This window comes from Rhinolophus sinicus, chromosome 17, assembly GCF_057876585.1.
Source record: "Rhinolophus sinicus isolate RSI-liver-muscle chromosome 17, RSI-T2T, whole genome shotgun sequence".
Taxonomy (NCBI): Eukaryota; Metazoa; Chordata; class Mammalia; order Chiroptera; family Rhinolophidae; genus Rhinolophus; species Rhinolophus sinicus.
The window spans coordinates 79053749-79074502 of record NC_142517.1 but is presented as its reverse complement, the minus strand read 5'-3'; the positions used below and the strand labels follow the sequence as shown (position 1 = coordinate 79074502).

The window sequence follows — 20754 nt, the reverse complement described above, 5'->3', positions numbered from 1 at the left end:
TATAAGAAGTTGGGAGATTTCAATATCTCTCTATCAACAACAAATAGAATAACCTGACAGAAAATAAGAATTAAAGGACATGAACAACACAATAAACCTATTAAATCAAAAGGACATATACAGAACACTCTACTCAAACAGCAACAACAAAATATACATTCTTTTCAAGTGCACATTGGACATTCTACAGGATAAACCATACTGTAGAAAACAAATTAAGCCTCAATATACTTAGAAAGATATACCATACAAAGCATCTTCACGGACCACAAAGGATGAAGTCAGAAATCAATAATGGAATGAAAACTTGAAAATTCACATTTGTGAAAATTAAACACTACAATTTACAACAAATGAGTCTAACAAGAAATCACAAGGAAATGAGAAAAGTCTAAGGGATAAATGAAAATGAAAACAACTTATCAAAACATATGGGATATAGTAAAAGCAATGCTAAAGGAGAAATATATAGCTGTAGATGTTTATATTAAGAAATAAGAAAGAACTCAAATCAACAACCTAACTTACAACTGAAGGAGCTAGAAAAAGAACAAACTAAATTCAAAGACAGTGGAAGGAAGGAAATAATAAAGATTAGAGCAGAGATAAACATAGAATAGAAAGAAAAAAAAAGGATATCAACAAAACCAAAAGTTAGTTCTTCAAAAAGATCAACAAAATTGACAGAGCTTTAGCTAGATGAACTAAGAAGATTCAAATTAATAAAATCGAAATGAAAATGAGGACATTACTACCAATTTACAGAAACAAGAATTATAACAGACTACAATAAACAACTGTATGCCAACAAATTGGACAATCAGGATGAAATAGACAAATTCCCATTAACACAAGTTTACCAATACTGAATGACAAATAGAAAATCTGAATAGACCCATAACTAGTAAGGACATTGAGTCAGTAACCAAAAACCTACCAAGAAAGGAAAGCCCTGAACCTAATAGCTTCAACTGCTGAATTCTACCAAACTCTTCCAAAAAATTGAGGAGGATAAAATACTTCCTACCTCATTCCATAAGGCCAACATTGCCCTGATAACAAAGACAGTCAAAGATACTACAAAAAAGCTACAGACCAATATCCATTATGAACACTGATGCAAAAATAATCCAAATAGAATTCAATAGCTCATTATGATTATATACCCTAACCACATGGATTTATATGTAGAATGCAAGGATGGTTCAACATACAAAACTCTATCAATGTAATACACCACATTAACCGAATCAAGGAGGAAAACCACACAGTCATTTCAATTCATGCAGAAAAAGTGCTTGACTGTAGGGAAGATGTTGAAGAAAATTTGCCTTCATTGGTTAATGTGAGCTTTTGTCTGTTTGCTTTTTGTTCCCTCACATGAGACTCCGTTTGAGGTAATAGTTAGCTTTTTAGTTTGCTTTTTCTTCCCTCACATGAGAGACTGCATGCGAGGTGATGGTTAAGTTTTGTCTGTTGACTCTTTGTTCTCTCACATAAGAGACTGCATGTAATTACCAATGAATACAAATTTTGAGGCCGAGTTGTAGGGTAGATGTTGAGGAAAATTTGCCTTCACTGGTTGATGTGAGCTTTTGTCTATCAGCTTTGATCTGTTCCTGTATATGAGGTTATTTCTATGCTGTGATCAAGGGTTGAGTAAATTTCCCCTTTGGTCTCATTCTCCTGAGAAAGGAAGATATGAGATGAGGTTGCTTTTCTGTCTGTGCTGTGAGGTGATGATTAGCTTAGGGTTAAAGAAATTCTTGATCAGGGGTTGAGAGAATTCCCTCTTTGTTCTCCTCTGTTTCGCCCACATCAGCAGTGAAGTGAAGAAGTAGCTAACTTATATCAGGACGACGTGACAGGCACATCGCCAGGCCTTATTGCTCATCTGGATGAACTGCCCCTTCAGCCGGAGGGGCAACATTCATATCAATAGCTGTCGGACCCTCCCATAACTGGCCATTCCTGAAGGGGTGGGGGACAGGACAAGAAACTTGGCTCTAAGGTACATTTAAAGAGATATATAAGACAGACCTCAGGTGGCTTGATATTGATTGATTACTGTTTCAAGAGATTGCTATTCAGAAGATTTGCTGTTTTAGGACTGCTTTTCAGGATTGGATTGTTTCAGAGTGAGAGATCGGAACTTGCCTCAATGGACAGTAGAAACTTCTTTTGTTGGTGAATTGTCATCATTCTAGCATCTTTGGGAACCTGTATACAGCTTGCAGCTTGCAGTACCAGACTTCCTAATTCCCAACAACAAAGGCAACAGCAGCAACATTCTTGGGAACTAACAAATAACGGAGTGGGAGACACCTGAGTTTCTCTCAGCTACAGACGTGGCAAGGTTTTGATTTATGACTTTTCCGGTGTTGTTCTCCCCCAGTTTGGTGAGCTTTTGACATCTATTGTAATAGTTGCTATCCTATAGAGCTTATTACTGCTTTTGGATACTCCTTAAGTGATGTTATTTGTGTATTTAGCCAAGTGATTTTTGATCAATAGTAAACATGTGTTGGGATCTCTTAAACTTATTAGTATGTGTACTTCTTTGACGTGACATTGTTATCAATGTACATAGTTTAGTCTTAACCACCTTTACTTTCTGACATTAGCATATTCTGTTAATTGCCATAGTCTTTTGCTATTGCATATTGCTAAATAAATTGATTAGATACTAAATAAATTAATTAATTAGCTCCATTCTAGCCTGTGTCCCTCCTCCTTTTTTTCTCCGCTTGTTATTACATTGACAAAATTCAACACCCTTTCCTGATGATAAAAAAGAAAACACATTCAACAGTCTAGGAATTCAAGGAAACTACCTCGACATAATAAAAGCCACATATAAAAAAATCCACAGTGAATTTCGTAACAAATGGTGAAAGGCTTTTCCTCTAAGATCAGGAATAAGATAAGTTTGCCCACCTGTTCCACTTCTAGTCAACATAGTACTGGAAGTTCTAGCAAGATCAATTAAGCAAGAAAAATAAAAATAAAAACAAACTGGAAAAGAAGAAATAAAATAATCTGTATTCACATATGACATGATCTTACATGTAGAAAACTCTAAAAATTACATATACAAAAAGAAACTGTTAGAGTTAATAAATGAAAAAAGGAAATTAACAAAACAATTCCATTCATTATAGCTTCAAGAATTTAAAACTTAGCAATTAACTTAACCAAGGAGTCAAAAAACTCAAAAACTAAAAACATGACAAAGAAAATTAAAGATATTAATACATGGAAACACATCCCATGTTCATGGATTGAAAGAATATTGTTAAGATACTAACCAAAGCGATCTACAGATTTAATGCATTCTTATAAAAATTGTAATGCTGTTTTTTGCAGAAATAGAAAAACCTACAGACCTAGAGACTTTAGGTCAAGATGGTGGAAAAGGTAAATGCTGTGCTGGCCTCTTCCCATGACTACATCGAAATTACAACTAACTTACACAACCACCACCATTGAGAACCATTTGAAGACTACCTGAACAGAACTTCTTTAACTAAAGATATAAAGACACATGGAGACAGGTAGGAGGTTTGGAGATGCTAAAGGAGCTAGTCCCACTCCCTGGTTAAGAATCAGGAGGGATAGCTCAGCTGCAGAGGTCCTCCCCGAGGAGCAGCCCAGGGCACAAGTGCTGGGAGGAGGACGCCCCATAACACCTGGCTGTGAAAACCAGCAGGAATTGCAGCTCAGTGAGACAGAGGGCTACTGGAGTCCCAGGCATTTCTCTTAAAGGACCTGCATACATAATTACTCACTGATGGATCCACTTGCTATGAGCTCCAGTGCTGGGGCAGCAGCTCAAAAAGTGCCAGGGACATACAGAGAGGAACTGAATTGTCTGGCTTCAGAGCAGGGGCTGGAGGGGAAACTCCATCCTTGATAAAAGTGCTGCTCAAGGTGCCATGATTCTTTTGTTAAGCCCTCTTCACCCACCCAGAATGAAGGCATAGGTGGGCGTCAAGTCTGAGTCTTCATCGACCTGGCTAACACTGTTCATCCCACACTGGAGATTGCCTGAAACACTGCCCCACATAACTTGCCAGGCCACCCAAGCCACTTCCAACAGCTTTGCCATACAAACAGACATCTTGGATTGCACTATGGACTTTCCTAAAATCTCTCAAAGATTCACACACCCCAAACAAGAAGCCTCACTATGTCCTATTCCTCTTGCTAAGCACCTCCAAGCCCAGCTCTACTAGGAGTAGTTGGCCTCAATTCACAGCTTAGCCTCTACCAGATGCCTACAAGCCCATCACAACAAGCTACCAACCAAAGACCACTTTGTAACTCATATCAAATAACCGAGGGCAGGGCACACACAGTGGCTGACCTTGGCCTGCACCAGAGCCCCTTCCAAGAGGCCCCAGAACCAACATACACAATGCACCCCCAACCACCTCCACAAACAACACACCCAAAGGGCATACTGGGAAGGGACGGAGCCCTGCTAATGCAGATTTTGCTCCATGGAGTCATTTACTTTAAATGCAAATGAATTAAATGGTCCAATCAAAAGACATAAGGTGGTTGAATGGATAAGAAAACAAAACTCTTACATATGCTGCCTATAAGAGACTCACTTCAGATCAGAAGACACACACAGACTGAAAGTAGAGATGGAAAAAGTTAATTCATGAAAATGGAAATGAGACAATAAAGCTAGAGTAGCAATACTTATATCAGACAAAATAGACTTTAAAACAAAGGCCCTAAGAGACAAAGAAGGACCCAGTAATCCCACTTCTGAGTATTCATCCGAAGAAACCCAAAACACTACTTCAAAGGGTCATGTGCATCCATATGTTCATCGCAGCATTATTTACAACAACCAACATGTGGAAGCAACCTGGGTGTCCATCAATGGATGAATGGATAAATAAAAGGTGGCGCAGGTGGCCAGTTGGCTCAGTGATTGGAGTGCAATGCTCATTAACACCAAGGTCATCGGTTCGATTCCCACATGGACCAGTGAGAGACAACGGCCTGAGCTTGGAGCAGAGCCGCGGGCTGGCTCAGTGGTTAGAGTGCAGTGCTCATAACACCAATGTCAAAGGATCGATTCCCACATGGGCCAGTGAGCTGCGGCCTCCACAACTAGACTGAAAACCTGGAGCTGAGTTGTGCCCCCCACAACTAGATTGCAAACAACGACTTGACATGGAGCTGATGGGTCCTGAAAAACACACACTGTTCACCAATATTCCCCAATAAAAAAATTAAAAAAAAAAAAAAAAAAGGTGGTGCATACATACAATGGAATATTACTCAGCCATAAAAAAGAACGAAATATTGCCATCTACAACAACATGGATGGCCCTAGAGGGTATTTTGGTGAGTAGAGAACATCAGACAGAGGAAGACAAATGTCATCTAGAAAACAAGACAAACAAACAAACCAAACAGAAACAAGCTAATAGATACAGGGAGCATTTCGATGATTGCTACACTGGGAGTTGGGGGGAGGGGCAAGCAGGATGGGTGAAGAAGGGAGGAGATTAAGAGATACAAATTGGTAATTACAAAATAGTCATGGGATGTAGAATATAGCACGGGGAATATAGTAGTAGTATCATAATAACTATATATGGTGTCAGATGGGTACTGGACTTATTGAAATGATCACTTTGTAAGTTATATAAATGTCTAATCACCATGCTGTACACCTGAAATTAATATAATATTGTGTGTCAACTGTAATTGAAAAGTAAAAAATTATTTTAAAAAATACTGAAATACACTGCACACCAATGTTCATAACAGTGTTATTCACAATAGCCAAAGGGTGAAAACAACCCATAGACATTTAAACCAAACTACAGAAATGCAAAAGAGGAATCAAAACTTCAATAAGAAAAGTAATTTCCAGACTGTTATTCTAGATCTGATACCTCATATAAAGTATCACAAATTAAAACAGTAGTTGACTGACCTATTTCGACACTTGGGGTTGAGGAGATCTTTCCAAGAATAAACCAAAACACATATATCAAACACTGACAGATTTTACAAAATAAAATTCTAAATTTCTATACTATAGAAGATACTACAAATAAAGTAAAATTACAAATAGGAAGCTTGAAAAAAATTTGCAACAAATACAGCAAAGAGTTAATACCTCTAATAAGAATTCTAATAAGAATTCTTACAAATCAATAAAAAACAGATGGAACACCCCAATACATATGAAAACTAAAAACTCATATAATAAATAAAAAAATCCATCTTTACTAAAAATAAAAAATAATTGAAATGAAAACAACTATTTTATTTTCCCCAACATGCTATCAAAAAATTTTTAATAACACCTAATTATGGTTAAAATGTAGAATGGCAATATAAAGATTGAGAAGAATAAATATACAAAGACATATTGATAATCCACTTACTGTAGCATTGGTATACAAACAAAAAATGACAAATATCGTAAATGTCCATTCATAAGGAAGTACATATACATAAAAAAAGATTTCTATGTACTGATGCGGAAGTTATCAAATTAAAAGAAAAGCTGATTTTCTTATTACTCTTCCATCATATTTAGGTATTATTATTTTATTTTACAGATGAGGTAAACTTAAGTATAGAGAAAGAAGTTAAGCGAATTCAAATTGCCAGAGCTGCAATTCAAGCCTGTACTAAGTAAGTTAAAGACAGGTATGGCATTAATCACAGTGCAATATCATAATAAAGACAATAAAAATACTAGTTAAAAGAGTTAAAAGTTGTTACAGGATTAATATAAAAGTTAATAAGTATCTGTATGTTAAAATAATAAATTTTCATCTAGAAAAAACAAATATGCTTCTTCATGGAGACCACATTAATTTAAATTTTCTACTCATTCTTGGTGTTTTCTATTATTCCTTTATTTTTGGCATAAAACACAAGGTGTTTTTTTTCCTACAAAATTCCATTCAGGTTATCTGTCAGTAATAACAGCTCCAAACACTAAAGACAGGCTAAGGCTAAAGTAAGATTTTTAGCATTTACATAACATTTTCCATATACATCATCAAAGGCGTAAGTGCTAGGTTTTCAGAGGAAACCTCCTCAGTTTTCAGTCCTAGCCTCCATTCTTTTACCCACCAATTTTTAGTTGCTTCTTAACATTATATCTTCATAACAAGAGTTAGAGTGTGCATCACATTCTCTACAATAACAGGATAACAATAATGTCAGAACATCATGTCTCCTGAGACAATCTATTAATAAATAATTTTTATTTACTCTTCCTGATTTTGAGACAGGCAGACTGGGAGAAGATTGGTTACAAGAGTCTCATCCTTGAGCCTACGCTGTACTCATACTGTACTTGAGTTCCAATGGGGCCCATCAACTGAAGTGATGGTATGGCCATATTTGCAATTTATTTCTACAGAGCACTCTGGATTCTCCACAAAATGAACTCGTTTTAATGGAGGAGAGAACTAAAGCTTGGTTTAAGGAGCGTAGTACTCTGCCTTAAACCAAATGGTAATACTAGTATGGCTGTGAAAATTGCCTTGGCAGCACTTGTAATGGCAAGAGGGATAGCCATAATCTCAGGATAAGATACTGTCATCCTCACCATAGAAGATTTCAGTAGCATCAGCTACAACAGCCTTTAATTGCTTGTTGATTATCAGTAGTAATAAGAGAGATAAAAATAATGACTACCATTTATTAATCACCTACTAAGTTCCAGGGACTTTACATAGGTCATCTCCTTAAATCTGCACAGTAATTCTATAAGGTGTACATTACTATCCCTATTTTATACACAGAATAAGTAACTTGCCTAAGGTAAGTCAGCATGTTAGAAGTACTGCTAAGATCTGAATCCAGATGTTTGTCTCCAAAGTCTATATCTATTGCAAGAATAAATAAAAAAATTACCATCAACAGAATAATTTCTCAGGGCTCACATCAAATACCACCTGGAAATTTTGAAGGACATCTTGTGTTTAACTGGAAACGAATTCATAACTAGAGAGTCTGGCAGCCATTGCCAACCGAAGCCTCTCACGCATGCTGCATTTCAGGGGAAAGCTACAGACTGAACTTTCAGCTCCCTGCACTATGCTCCTGCATCTGTGCCAACCCTTATACAAGACTTCCTGGTATCATCTTGCAACCAATGGAATGATACCTGCCCCATCCAATCAGAACTATGCAGTTGTATCCCCATTTGTGGTTATATTCACCAATCAGAGCTGCTCCATAAAGACCAATCAGAATGTGCAATCACAACCAATCAGAACTGTGCTACATGGATTCCTCATTTGCATAAAAATGGACCATATTTTTTTTCTGTCAAGTGGGAACTTGATCTCTAAAAGACGGCTTCCCCTTTGTCTCTGTAGAATGTACTTTTTCCACTGGAGGCTGCATTTCCCCAGTTTTCAAATTGTTCACTTGAATAGTTTCTCCTCTTTCTGCACCCCAGATTGGGGACTCCTATCAACATTAGCTTGATGGCAGCAAACTTTTGTTGACAATAACTATTTAAAAAGAACTTGGGGAGAGTTAGAGTTTTTACTGAATACATTTTACAAACATCCAGAAATTTTAGACCTATTATTATTAAACCTTATCCCCAGATTGGTATAAAGCCTGAAAAGTACAGACTTAATATGATAGTTTCACAGAATCCTCACAATTAGTGCTATTTTTCAGAACACATTATTTTTCAGAATGTGCATTGATGTCATTTGAATTCCATGGTAACTGTAATTTCATGGTAAATCACCACTTATGCTGTACTGTTACCATGGAATTCAAATGACATAAGTCTTACATAAGCCTTCAGTAATAATATTTTTATTAATATATTTTATGTGCACAAAGAATTCTCACATGTGAGATTTAAGAGAGATAATAAATAATTTTGTGAGGTAGAAAGGTCATTCAAAATTATTTCTGTTTTTAAAATTCGGGAAACCAAAGCTCAAGGTTAATTGATATAAACATTAACTCAAGTACACAAAATTCAAAATGTATTGAGCTAATAAGCACTGAGTAAAAGTGCAAATAACACATGATATCTCTCCTAAAGGTGCTCATGGTCTGAAATAAACACCTATAGTATAAAATGATAAATGTATTTCTAATATCTTTAACTATACAGCCTTTAACTACATTTATTTATACTACATTTATATTTTTTAACTACATGTATTTATTTAACTACATTTATTAGTAACTGGATAATGTCACTAAAACTCTCATTTTTTTTCAAAGAATTCAGAAAGAGATCAAATAAAGTGTAAAGTTAAAATTATCACTGATAAGTCACTAAGCAGAACGTAGGTGAAACATAATATACTTTCCAAAAGGAGAAAAATTCATAAAATTTTTTAATTTCATAAGAAATAGTTTATAAAAATAAAATGTATTAGAACTGTAAATTTGTTATAGATTTTTAAAGAGGCATTTATAAATATTCTTTAATGTAATTAGGCTTATAAGAGAAATGCAAACTAGAAGTTACCTTTGGATGGTTCAGGGTGAAAAAAAACATTAAGACTGGATCAATAATTTTTCACTCAGATAAAAAGTATTTACTCTACTTGCTGAAAGCAGAAAATTAAAAAGAGAAGTTCATGATAAAAATGAAAGTTAAAAGATCTTTTGGTATTTACTAACTGACATCCCCTAGCTTTTTCCCACAATTTCTTTCTTTTTTACAGTCCCCTCGTGAGCCTCTTCTAGAACTTAAAACAAATGCAACTTCACATTTCCATTTCTCTTATGATGACACAGTAAGCCACATTTACTAATGGAATTCAACTGACTCAATCCATTTTTGTGAGGAATACATTCAGCCATTCATTCAGCAAATATTTACTGGGCACTATGTGCCAGGTACAGTTCTAGAATCTGATACAAAAACAGTAAATAAGACAAGAAGGATGGACGGATGGATGGATGGATGGATGGATGGATGGATGGACAGACAGATAGAAGGACGGACAGCTGGCCAGCCAGATGAGTGGATAGGACAGAAAAGGAGGAGGAATAGACAGATGTCAGGGGAATGGATTTCAATTATACTATACAAATAGAATGAAATGCTAAAATAGGTAACTAAATTTCATTAAGAGTCTGCATCCATTTTCCCAAAACACAAGAAGAGTGACCAGTACGTTTTGAAACTGATTATTAGCCATGGACTGTTGGTTCCAACACCCATTCCAGCCACCAGGACAGAAAAGTCATACTAGCCACCAGAGCACATTTGCCTCACATTTAACAGACATATCTGTGAGGGAAGAGAGGAGGGCTCATGAGAAGAAGTGTAATATTTATTCTGAGTGAAGTTACCACTAAACATACCTTTCAGATAAAAAGGAGCTCTTGTGAGGAATTAGATTTTGACAAGATTCTAGGCTGCCATCAGATGATGAAGAAAGCTGCTCTGATTGCAAGTTGTCTGTATCACCCAAACTGGCCTCAGTTACAGGAGAGGTCTTTATGTATTTTCTTCCTAACTCCGTTCCCAGGACATTCGTCAATATAACTCTGGGTATCCTGTCACACAAAATAACAAACACTGTACTGTACTGAAGTTTGCAGTAAAAAATATATTCTAGGAAGTTGAGTTTTCAAACATTTTCATCTTAGCACAAGGAGGCTATAAAATTATACCATCCTAGAAATCAACCTGTAAATACTAAAATTTTTGGATGAACACTCTGTTTTTTGTTTCTATAAGTACTTATGTATTATAAATTGGCATAGATTAGCTTGCCACTACAATGGCTTTAACTGTAAGAATGGATGCTGTTGGGTGCTTTAAATTTTAAATAATTTTTCTCAAAAAATGCTTTCTCTTTCTCAGTCATTATTAAAAACACAGATTACTACAAACCAATTCAAGAAATCTTTATTTTTATCATTCAATATAAAGGCCCTTGATAAGTAATTATGTATTTATAATTGAAAAATGACAAATGCTAAATCCAACAAGAAAGACATCATTCAGATTGCACATATGATAATGACAAATTCCTATATGAAACAGCGCATATACTGATGGCAATATACCAGGGGTCCCAAAAAAATGTATACAAGTGGACACTTTGGTCAATGTTGCTCAAGCAGTAGTTCGCCGTAATCAGAAGTGTCTGGACGCTGATGGTAACCACTTTGAGCACTCTTGGAAATGCAGAAGTCCAGCGTGACTTGTATTCCTCTTTTGTTATCAGTATATATTGAGTATTACAATTTTAATAGCTTTCCTTTCTTAAAATGTGTATATATTTTTTGGCACCCTCTGTATATGCTGTATATAATAGCATCAGGGAAAGAGTCAATAAATTAAATTATGTTTAGAAAATTAAAGTGTATTTTTAAAACTCCAAACTTTTTAAATTGGCAGGGTTCATAGCAAATGTACTATGTAGGCCCAGTGTCTTCTTAAACAGAAGAGGATAGTATAATCTTTCCTTGGTTGGCCAGTTGTTATTATGAACTGATATACTTTGCCACACTACATGTGCCCACAAGGCTATCATTTGGCCTGAACTGGCTGGCCCAAACCAAATTTTTCTAATTTTTTCAGCTCTTGTTACTGCATTTTTTAAGTTTTCATATTGCTGTTATCAATGTGTCACTAGCAGCACTTTACATATATATATTTACATATATAATATTTGCTGTAGTACTTAAGAGAGGTACTCTTTTATTTTCCCTCCATAGAAGCACTATGTTCTTTTCACTATGTTCCACACAGCATAGAATTTCAGAGCTTCGGAGAATTTTAAAATAATTTAGTTTTCTCTTTATTTTAAACATGAAGAACTCAAAGCTCAGAAAAGTTAAATCTCGCCCAAGTATAAGTAACTCTTCCTAGTAAAAGAACCTGGGCCTATTTATTATCTTTTGGTTTTGTTAATTTTATTCCATTACACTGTGTCTCAGTAGTAACTTGCCAAAGGATCCGAATAACTAAGCTTTTCTGTCAATACTTCAGATCTTTTAAAATATCCACTTCCAGCACAACCACCACAAAAAAGTATTGCGATAATTAAGAAGCATATATGATCTAAAACCAAAGATGAATAGTAAATACAATTCCCTGAACTCAGAGTTTAAGTGCAGAAGAAGGGAAAGAAAGTCTGCCATCTAATACAACCACTAATTATGAGGAGGGGAGGGCAGAGATATTTTCGGACCTCCTCGTATGATTTAAATCTCTAAGGATCCTATTAGGGTGGCGCAAAAGTAATTGCAGTTTTTGCAATTATTTTTAACCTTTTAAACAGCAATTACTTTTGCGACAACCTAATATTTATTATTGTCTGCTTTGTACATCTGATGCCTGACAGAACCCTCCTTAATATCCTGGATTTGAAGTGGTAATGGGGACAATATAGGACTAGTAAGTAGTCTCAAGATTTATTTTATCTGACTTCACACTAGCAATTGCTATGAAATGAATCATTAAAGGAAACTCAGTTGTGGTTCTCAGTACTTTAGGAAACATACAGGAATGTTAGCAGAGAAAATTTTATTCAGGTTAGAACTGTTTTTGTCCCAGATAAATATTATAGTGTAAATAAAATTTTACTTACTTTTAAGAGATGAGAGAATCTGATATACTAAATTGATAACTCATTTTAAGAATTGATGAAATATTATTTTTACGTTCCCCTATCATTACTAAATTCTAAAATGTGTCCCATAATAAAAGATAACCCAGAAACCGTAATATTTAAGTAAAAATAAAATTTTACATGATTTGTTTTGCTGCTAAAGAAAGAAAAAGCAAAGAAGAGATATGAAAAAAGAACTTTAGAGGATAAATGAGACCTTTTAAGTTAAACAAATAGCTAAAAGTCTTTCCTAGAAAATTTTCAAAATTCACCCAAAACTAGTTGAAAGATTGTATACCAAGCAGCAGAAGCCACATCTTTAAAGCACAAGAGCCCTAGAGGGACTCTGAAGCTGTCAGAAGATTTAAGGAACTATCTCAGCATGTCTACCACAATATGCCTTCCAATTAGAAAGCACTCAATTACTATGTGAATAAATGCCACAAGGAAAAAATTAAAGAACAAACAGAATATTTAAACATTAATGAAATTAGATATCATATAAAATATGTACTAAAGTCCAATTCCTACTTTACTTATGGGAAAAAATTAAAATTCATTAGAGTAAAAAGCAGTATGGCACAGGAGTTAAGAGCAAAGGCTTTGGAGTCAGACAAACATTGGGTCAGGATCTGATTTTAGTACCTAATAACTGTATATAACCTTAGGCAAATTACTTACCTTAATTTATGCCTCTTAGCACTGATCTCATCTCTAAAATGGGGAGAATAATATCTACCTTACTCAGTTGTTAAGCTGTAAAGCAGTTAGCACAAGTCCTGGCACATAGTAAGTACACAATAAAGAGAAATTCACTTTAATTTTCCTATTATTGAAGTATTGCTCAAAGTTATAAATTATCCTCTTATAAATAGTGCTAAATTGTCATAATTTACCATATTCTCCAATCTTGATGAAAATATCTTATTACAAAAATACCTAATTAGCTATCAATGCCTATAAGTATACCCAATTCTTCATAAAACAGAGCCGTAGCCCAATCATCTTTCATCAACTATTGACAACTTACCCAATTTGAGTACCTTGAGGAAACAAAAAGCTTTGTGTGACACTCTTACAGAATACACATCTGTAAAGTGATGACTTTATAGATTTGTAAGTTCATAATACCAAAGCTATCTTTTGGTGCACAATTATATAAATGAGCACTGCCATGGAAATTCTAAGGATAACCCCATTTCAAGAGAGTCGGAATTTTTACAAGAAATATATAAATGTTCATCTCTCATACTATTTCAATATTGAAGGAAGGACTAAAAATTGTCATTTCACACAGTCTATCCAATTTTTTTTCCAAAGTATGTAAATAGTATCAGTAAAATACAACAGAATTTATTTAACAATGTTTTGAAATCACACTTAAAAATATAGTATGTTAAACCAAAGCAGAAACAACATTTTATAATGCAGTAAGTAGAAATGCAGAAAGTATAATACAGAAAGTATACTGGCCTGAGAAGTATTACCATTTACTGACTGTGTCTCTGCATGGTTATTTTTTCTGATTCTTAATTTTCTTAATTACAAATTGTAGGTGTCTTCCCTGCATACGTAGCAAGGTAAATGTAAGATTCAAAGAATTTAACAAATGGGAGTAAATCTGAAAAACTGTTAAGAGCTATTAACATAAACTTCATGTCAACAACAAATTTTTAAAGAAATAAAGCCCTTGTTGAAAGATAACATAATTACATTTAGTAATAAAGCTATAATACAAGAAGCACAAAAAATTATAATACTAATTTAGTTTTCATTTTGGTATAACTTACATGAATGCTTTTCTAAAACTGTACTATGTAATGTTTTAATAAAGTTCTCATAAATCCATTCCTAAGCTATGTAGAGGAAAAAAATAAATTTTTGAAGAACTTTATTAAAGGCATTCACAATTTTCTAAATTTGCTCTTTTACTAAGCTAAATTTTAAGTGAATAAATTATCACTCAAGTAAAATATTGCTGGCTTAAAGAAACCTTAAGGTGATAGAAATACTGTAGTATCAAAAAAGTCTTACCATCACCATATCTGGAATATGTACTTTTTAAAAACTTCAAACATATGTAAATTTAAGAAAAATATGAATAAATATAATTATACCATTTAGGGAAACTTCAAGAACCAGGCTCTACTTTTTCTTAATGAAATATGGGTATATACTGTCTCTATACTTCTCTAAAAATCTCTGGTGCCAATTGATGAAAGCAGGAGAAAGATGGTTTATCTTCTCAAAAGCCTTGTGGTTGGTCCCACCAGGCTCTTTCTTGCCACTTGAAACAAGGTTCATAAGTATCTAGAAATTTTCTCCCAAGAAAATAGCTATAAAACCACATACGGAGATAAAACCTACACTAAAATATGGTTTACTTATTTAAGAAGAAATTTGTGCATTCCACATACTACTAGTTTAATATTTCTAAAACTCTTGACACTTTTTTTATAACTTATTTTTCTTCTCAATCTTATCCAGAAATAAAAGGCTAAATTGTCCTCCCATAAAAGGCAACATACTTAGATCATTACCTTTAGATCCCAGAATGCGAATAAAATTTCTAACAAAATGCCATTTCTGGAATTGAATGAGTAATTTTGGTTTACTCGACAATTAACTCCAAGATAAAATTTAAAACAAAAAATAATTTTTTCTCCCTTTCATCTTTCTGAAATGATGAAATCCTAGCTAAGTAAGATAAAAATAAAACAAAAAGCATCCTGTCAAAGTTAAGCAAAGACTGGGAGTGGCCCGTTAGCTCAGTTGGTTAGAGCGTGGTGCTGATAATGCCAAGGTTTCCGGTTCGATCCCCACATGGGCCATTGTGAGCTGCGCTCTCCTTCAATGAGTGAATGAAAGAATGAATGAATAAATGTTAAGCAAAGATTAAAGAATGTATAAGTCTCCTATTCCAGATAGCAAGTCCCAGACAGAAAACATCTATCCAAAGCCACAACCTAAACAGTTTTCAATTTACTTATTTGAAGCTTATAATATCTCTTTTCCTGTTCTTTTTTTATATCCACCAAAATTACAGAGCAAATAATTGGTTCTAATGGAGGAAATTACATTCCCTACTCAAAAAGACTGGAAATATAACTTTGCTGAGAAGCAATCTCTTACTTGTATTCAGCAAGCATTTACTGAGCATTCATTATGGGTCCAGTACTGTGCTAGGTACTACGAATATAAGAAAAATATAATAAAATGTAGCCCCTGCCCTCATGAAGCTTACTCTCAGGGAGGTAGAGAAACTATGAGGTTGGTGCAAAAGTAATTGCGGTTTTTGCAATTATTTTTAACCTTTTAAACTGCAACTACTTTTGCACCAACCTAATAGAAACTGCAATATAGAGTAATGAGTTATATGATATATGAACAGGTTTGTTAGCAAGATAAAGAAAGGGATCAAAATGCAGTGGACTGGCTAGTAGAACCAAGGAAGACTTCCCAAAAGATAGCATATGAGCTCAATGTTAAAGACCAATGGAAGTCAGTAATAAAAGCTAAAAGGTGGATTGCCTACAAGAGAACAAACAGCATGAGCTCAGAGGTATCATACATTCAGTCCGCTACTAATAGTTCCCTAAGTCTAAAACACAGTACAAATATGGAGGAGTGAACAGATGAAAGGCTAGAGACAGGCAAAAGTGAGATCATTAAGGACCCCACATGCCAAGCTAAGGAGTTTAAACTTTATAATGAAGGTTATGTGGAGTCACAGAAAGATGTTAAACTAGAAAGTGACAAGTAATATCTGCCTTTGAGAATGAATACTTTGGCAACAATATAGGGAAATATCCAAGAAGGAAAAGACTATGCACAGGAAGCCCAATCCAGTTACACTCGTAGTAATATATCATAGTATTAAAGGCATAAAGTTACTAGGGCTTGAACTGAGGCAGTGTCAATAAAGTTAGGGAAGAGATCATATTCAGACTTACAAGGTAAAAATAACTAGACATGATAGATGACTGGCTATGACGGGTAAAGAAAAAAGAGGAGTTAAGACAATTCCAAGTTCTAATTTGGAGAACTGAGTGTACAGAGTCATATACTCAGACAGGGAGGGGATACAGATTCAGAACAAGTCTAAAAACAAAGATGACGCATTCACTTTGAACAAGGTAACTTTAGGACACCTGGAGCTGAGGGACAAGGTCTAGACTAGCTGGTTGTTCACCCCAGGAAGCGAATCAAAGAAAGGCACACATACACAGTAAAAACCAAATTAGATTCTTATTGGGACTCTTCATATTACATTTAAATTTCATGAACACATAATCTAGCTAACAATTCCTGGTGGAAAAAACTGTTCTTGTAAAAGGATGGAACATTACACTATTCTAATCACACTGTTCTAGTTGAAAAGAAAATGAGAGGACTGATGAGTTGCGGCTTCTTTTCAAAATAGTCAAAGGACTTAGAAGGGCCATTCCTTTAAGTAGCCCCTTTATTTAGATCTATCAGCACAATAAAGAAATAATTCACCCATACTAAAAAGGGAAAATGCTAGCATCCAGAACAATGAGAGCAAACTGCTTCATAATTACTGAAGCTAAGTTGTCTGACTCTATAAATTTAGGATACTTTAGAAAGTTAAATTTACATCAGGTATGATCTAGTAAGGAGATTCTCATTACTTAGCTTTTTATGTTTTTGCCTTTTTAAAAGACGTATCCTTTTTAAAATTAATGTATAATATTATGTTCATATGTTTTGACAGAGTTCTACTTTTATTTTTTAAATAAGTGTTGAAAGTTAGTGATTTTTATCCGAATCTTGGCTTAAAACACTTACACACTGTCATTCAGATTACAGACCCTATAACCAAAGCACTATCTAGCTAATGACAGGTTATTCCAAATGAAAGCAAAGCACCTCCCCCAAAAACTATTAATTTAAAGATTAAAACTGTAAATGGAAATACATTAAAAAATATTATGTTACAGATCAAATTTTCCCAGAACTAATTCCTAGTTTTCAGCCCCAAACTCCATACACAATTATTTTAAAAAATACAAAACAAATCTTGTCTTGTTGTTTTTCAAAATTAAACTGCATGCTTATATTAAAGATCTGGTAGCAATATTTCAACATCATCTCCTCTTTTAAAAAGAAAACTCAAAAAAGTCAAAAGTGGTAAGGACCTAGATTAAATAACATTTGAAAGGTATGTTAACTTATCTTTTTTATTTTCTGCATCTTTAACATACCTTTTAGATGTTATTTCATCTAGGTCATTACCTATCTAGATACATCTCTTCATTTTATATCATAAATGAATCTCTAAAAGTGTGCATACATGAATCAAATTGTGAAGTAAATTAAATGTACTGATACTTGCTCTTAAAAATAATTCTGTTAATCTACTTAATGGAGTACAGAATGATCACAAAGTTTATTAATTAAGATGGTCAGCTTTAAGATTTGCTTTCATTGGGTCACACCTGCATATGCAGATTTTCTTAAAGATCATTTCCAACAACAATCTCATTTTTAAGAATTTGGACTTATATTATTATTTCAAAACGTGGTGAGTTGAACAAAATCAATACTGAACAACATACCTTTCAGATAAATTAAGGCTTTGGTGAAGAGGCTCTAATTTTTGACATGTCTCTAGGCTGTCAACAGATGTCGAAGGCAATGAGTCTGATTGCACCTTGTTGGCATCACATAAATTAGCATCGTTTCTAGGTAGGATCTTTCTGAATTTTCGTCCTAAATCCGTCCATAGGACATTCGTCAACATAACTTTGAGTTGCCTGTTACACACACAAATAATTAATACATACAGTACTAAACATTGTATAATACATGAAGTCATCACAAGCTATAAGAAATGAAAACCTCCAAGGATTCTAAATTCAGTTCTTCAAGCAATTAACTAGAATAATAAATATCATAAGTAAAACATTTGTCTAACCATTCTTGAACATATATTAAAAAGTAAAGCTTATTTCACTGAAATTGGGATTTTCTTCAGAATTCCATCTAGTATGCTACAACTGTAGTCACATACATGTACAGCTGCTGGATTCCTAGTAACCCATCTATGCCTATTCACACTGTGAGTGGAACAACAATACACAATACACACAACTCTTCACAGAGGCAACCACTTCCTGCACTAAAAATTTGTTCTTCTTTTAGCATTTGTTGATTTGGAAAACAATGTTAAAACTAAGAGTGCAACAGTACATCATCTACCGTCTTAAGCTTATACAGTCTTAAGATATAGATTTAATTTTACCTTATTTCTAGAAACAGGTCAATTTAAAACATTTCCTTTTATTGTACCTGTATCAATTTCAAGAGTAAAACTGATAAATGTCAGTTTGTCTCATTACATTTTGCCCATTACTCCTTCAATACATCTTTGTGCTAATAATACTTGAAGAACTGTGTTCAGTTCTGGTACCTTGGAATACAGCTTTTGCAGTAGTGTAAACAGGTTACCAAGTAGACTTGAAACAATGTCAAATGAGGAATGACTTAAAGAATAGGAAATGTTTAATCATAAGAGTGTCTATCCTCCTCCCTGGTACCAGTTTTAGGCAGTTTGGTTGTTTATTTAACAAACATAAGAATATTAAGAAACAGAAAGCAAAGTGCTCGTGTATTTTAAAAATAAAACAGATTTCAAAGAAATCACTTGTTTACAGCAGCTACTTGGGGCTATATCTTCAAACCATCTGGAAGGAGGGGGTACAAGTCTTCAGGGCAACCTCCATAATATGCACTGGAACGCCAAACAATCTGAGTTTTTAAAAAAAATAATCTAGAGGTTTTAGAACGAATAAAGAGATGAGTGACATCTCTCTAAGTGAATAAGAATAATTCACCCTTTCAACAAATACTGACTACCTGCTAGCAGCTAACAAACAACTCTACTAATAGAATCTGGAGATTCGGCAATGAACAAGGTGGTTACAGTTCCTGCCTTCATGGAGCTTACCTACCAGAGAAGAATTACCCAATTAGTTATTTAATTACAATTCTGATGAGTGGTATTAAGACAAAACACAGATGGCTGCACCCTTTCTGAACCAGGTTAGGGAAAGTTTTACTGAGAATACAACACTGAAGCTGAAACCTCAAAGGATAGGCACTATCCAAAAGAAACAGGTGTAAAATGGAGAGTTATCCAAAAAGGGGGACAAAATGCAAATGGCTCATATATAAGTAACGTTTGTTCAAGGAAATTAAAGAACTTGCCTGGTTCAAGTGCTTAGAGTGAAAAGGAAATCTGTACAAGATAAAGATGGGCAGTTAGGCGGGACCTTGTGAACTATATTTAGAATTTGAGACTTTATATCAGTAACGATAGAAATCTATTATACTAGTTTTAACAAGAGAATGATGAGATCAGAGCTGCATTTTTAAACGATCACTTGATCTTTTATGAAGAATGAAATGCAAGCACTAAGGTTAAAGGGAAATAAAAAATGAATTTAGAGAGGTAATGGTGACTTTATCAGGGGTAGTTTAGTGGAATGCTGGGAGCAGAAACCAGAACACAGTGGGATGAGAAAAAGGAGGAAAGGGAAACAAAAAAATGTAGACAGTAGACATGTGGCTGTGAATAGAGGATATAGGACAAAAGCTGAAGATAGATGGGAGGTACAGGAAAGGTTTCTTAGTTATTGGTTGGTTAGTTAGCTTAAGATAGAAAACGTCTGTGAAAGCTTAAGTGCTTATGGAAAGAGGTCAACAGAGTAGGAGAGGCTAGAGATACAGGAGACAGAATAATTAACACAGTAAGTTTCCTAAGAAATGGCATAACAAGAGCTAATATTTATTGAATATGCAAAATATGCCGGGCACTATGCTACTCAAGCATTTTACAATGATTTACTTCATTTAATCCTCACAACTACACTGAGATACAATGGTAGTTCTTCTTCTGCAATTGAGAAGACCAAGATAGAATACCCAATAACTAAGCCCACAGTAAAATGGGTGAGTTAGTGAAAGTGGGATCCAGAACCATACACTCTCAACTCTATTGCTAGCACTCTTAACTGCTCCACCATGCTGGTTTATCATGGAAGAAGTGGCACCCCTTTCCTTCTTCCAAGAAGTAGAAGAAACCAAGATCATCTTTCCAAATTAATATGAAGGTATTAGG

The 20754-nt window shown here is 34.5% G+C and overlaps 1 protein-coding gene across 7 annotated transcripts in view; it reads right to left on the bottom strand.

The window, feature by feature from the left end:
• Positions 1 to 20754, bottom strand: part of SENP7 (SUMO specific peptidase 7) — a 115742-nt gene that overhangs the window by 50190 nt on the left and 44798 nt on the right. For 3 of the 7 annotated variants that reach the window (XM_074332590.2, XM_074332581.2, XM_019711204.3), the window contains 2 exons: positions 18191 to 18388; positions 10351 to 10545 (listed from right to left, as the gene is read on the bottom strand). The exons of 2 other annotated variants lie outside the window; for them this stretch is intronic. In XM_074332590.2, the coding sequence (XP_074188691.1) occupies positions 10351 to 10545; positions 18191 to 18388 (393 nt within the window). The remainder of the gene's footprint in view (positions 1 to 10350; positions 10546 to 18190; positions 18389 to 20754) is intronic. 2 more of the 7 variants (XM_019711206.3, XM_019711205.3) reach the window with 2 other exon arrangements.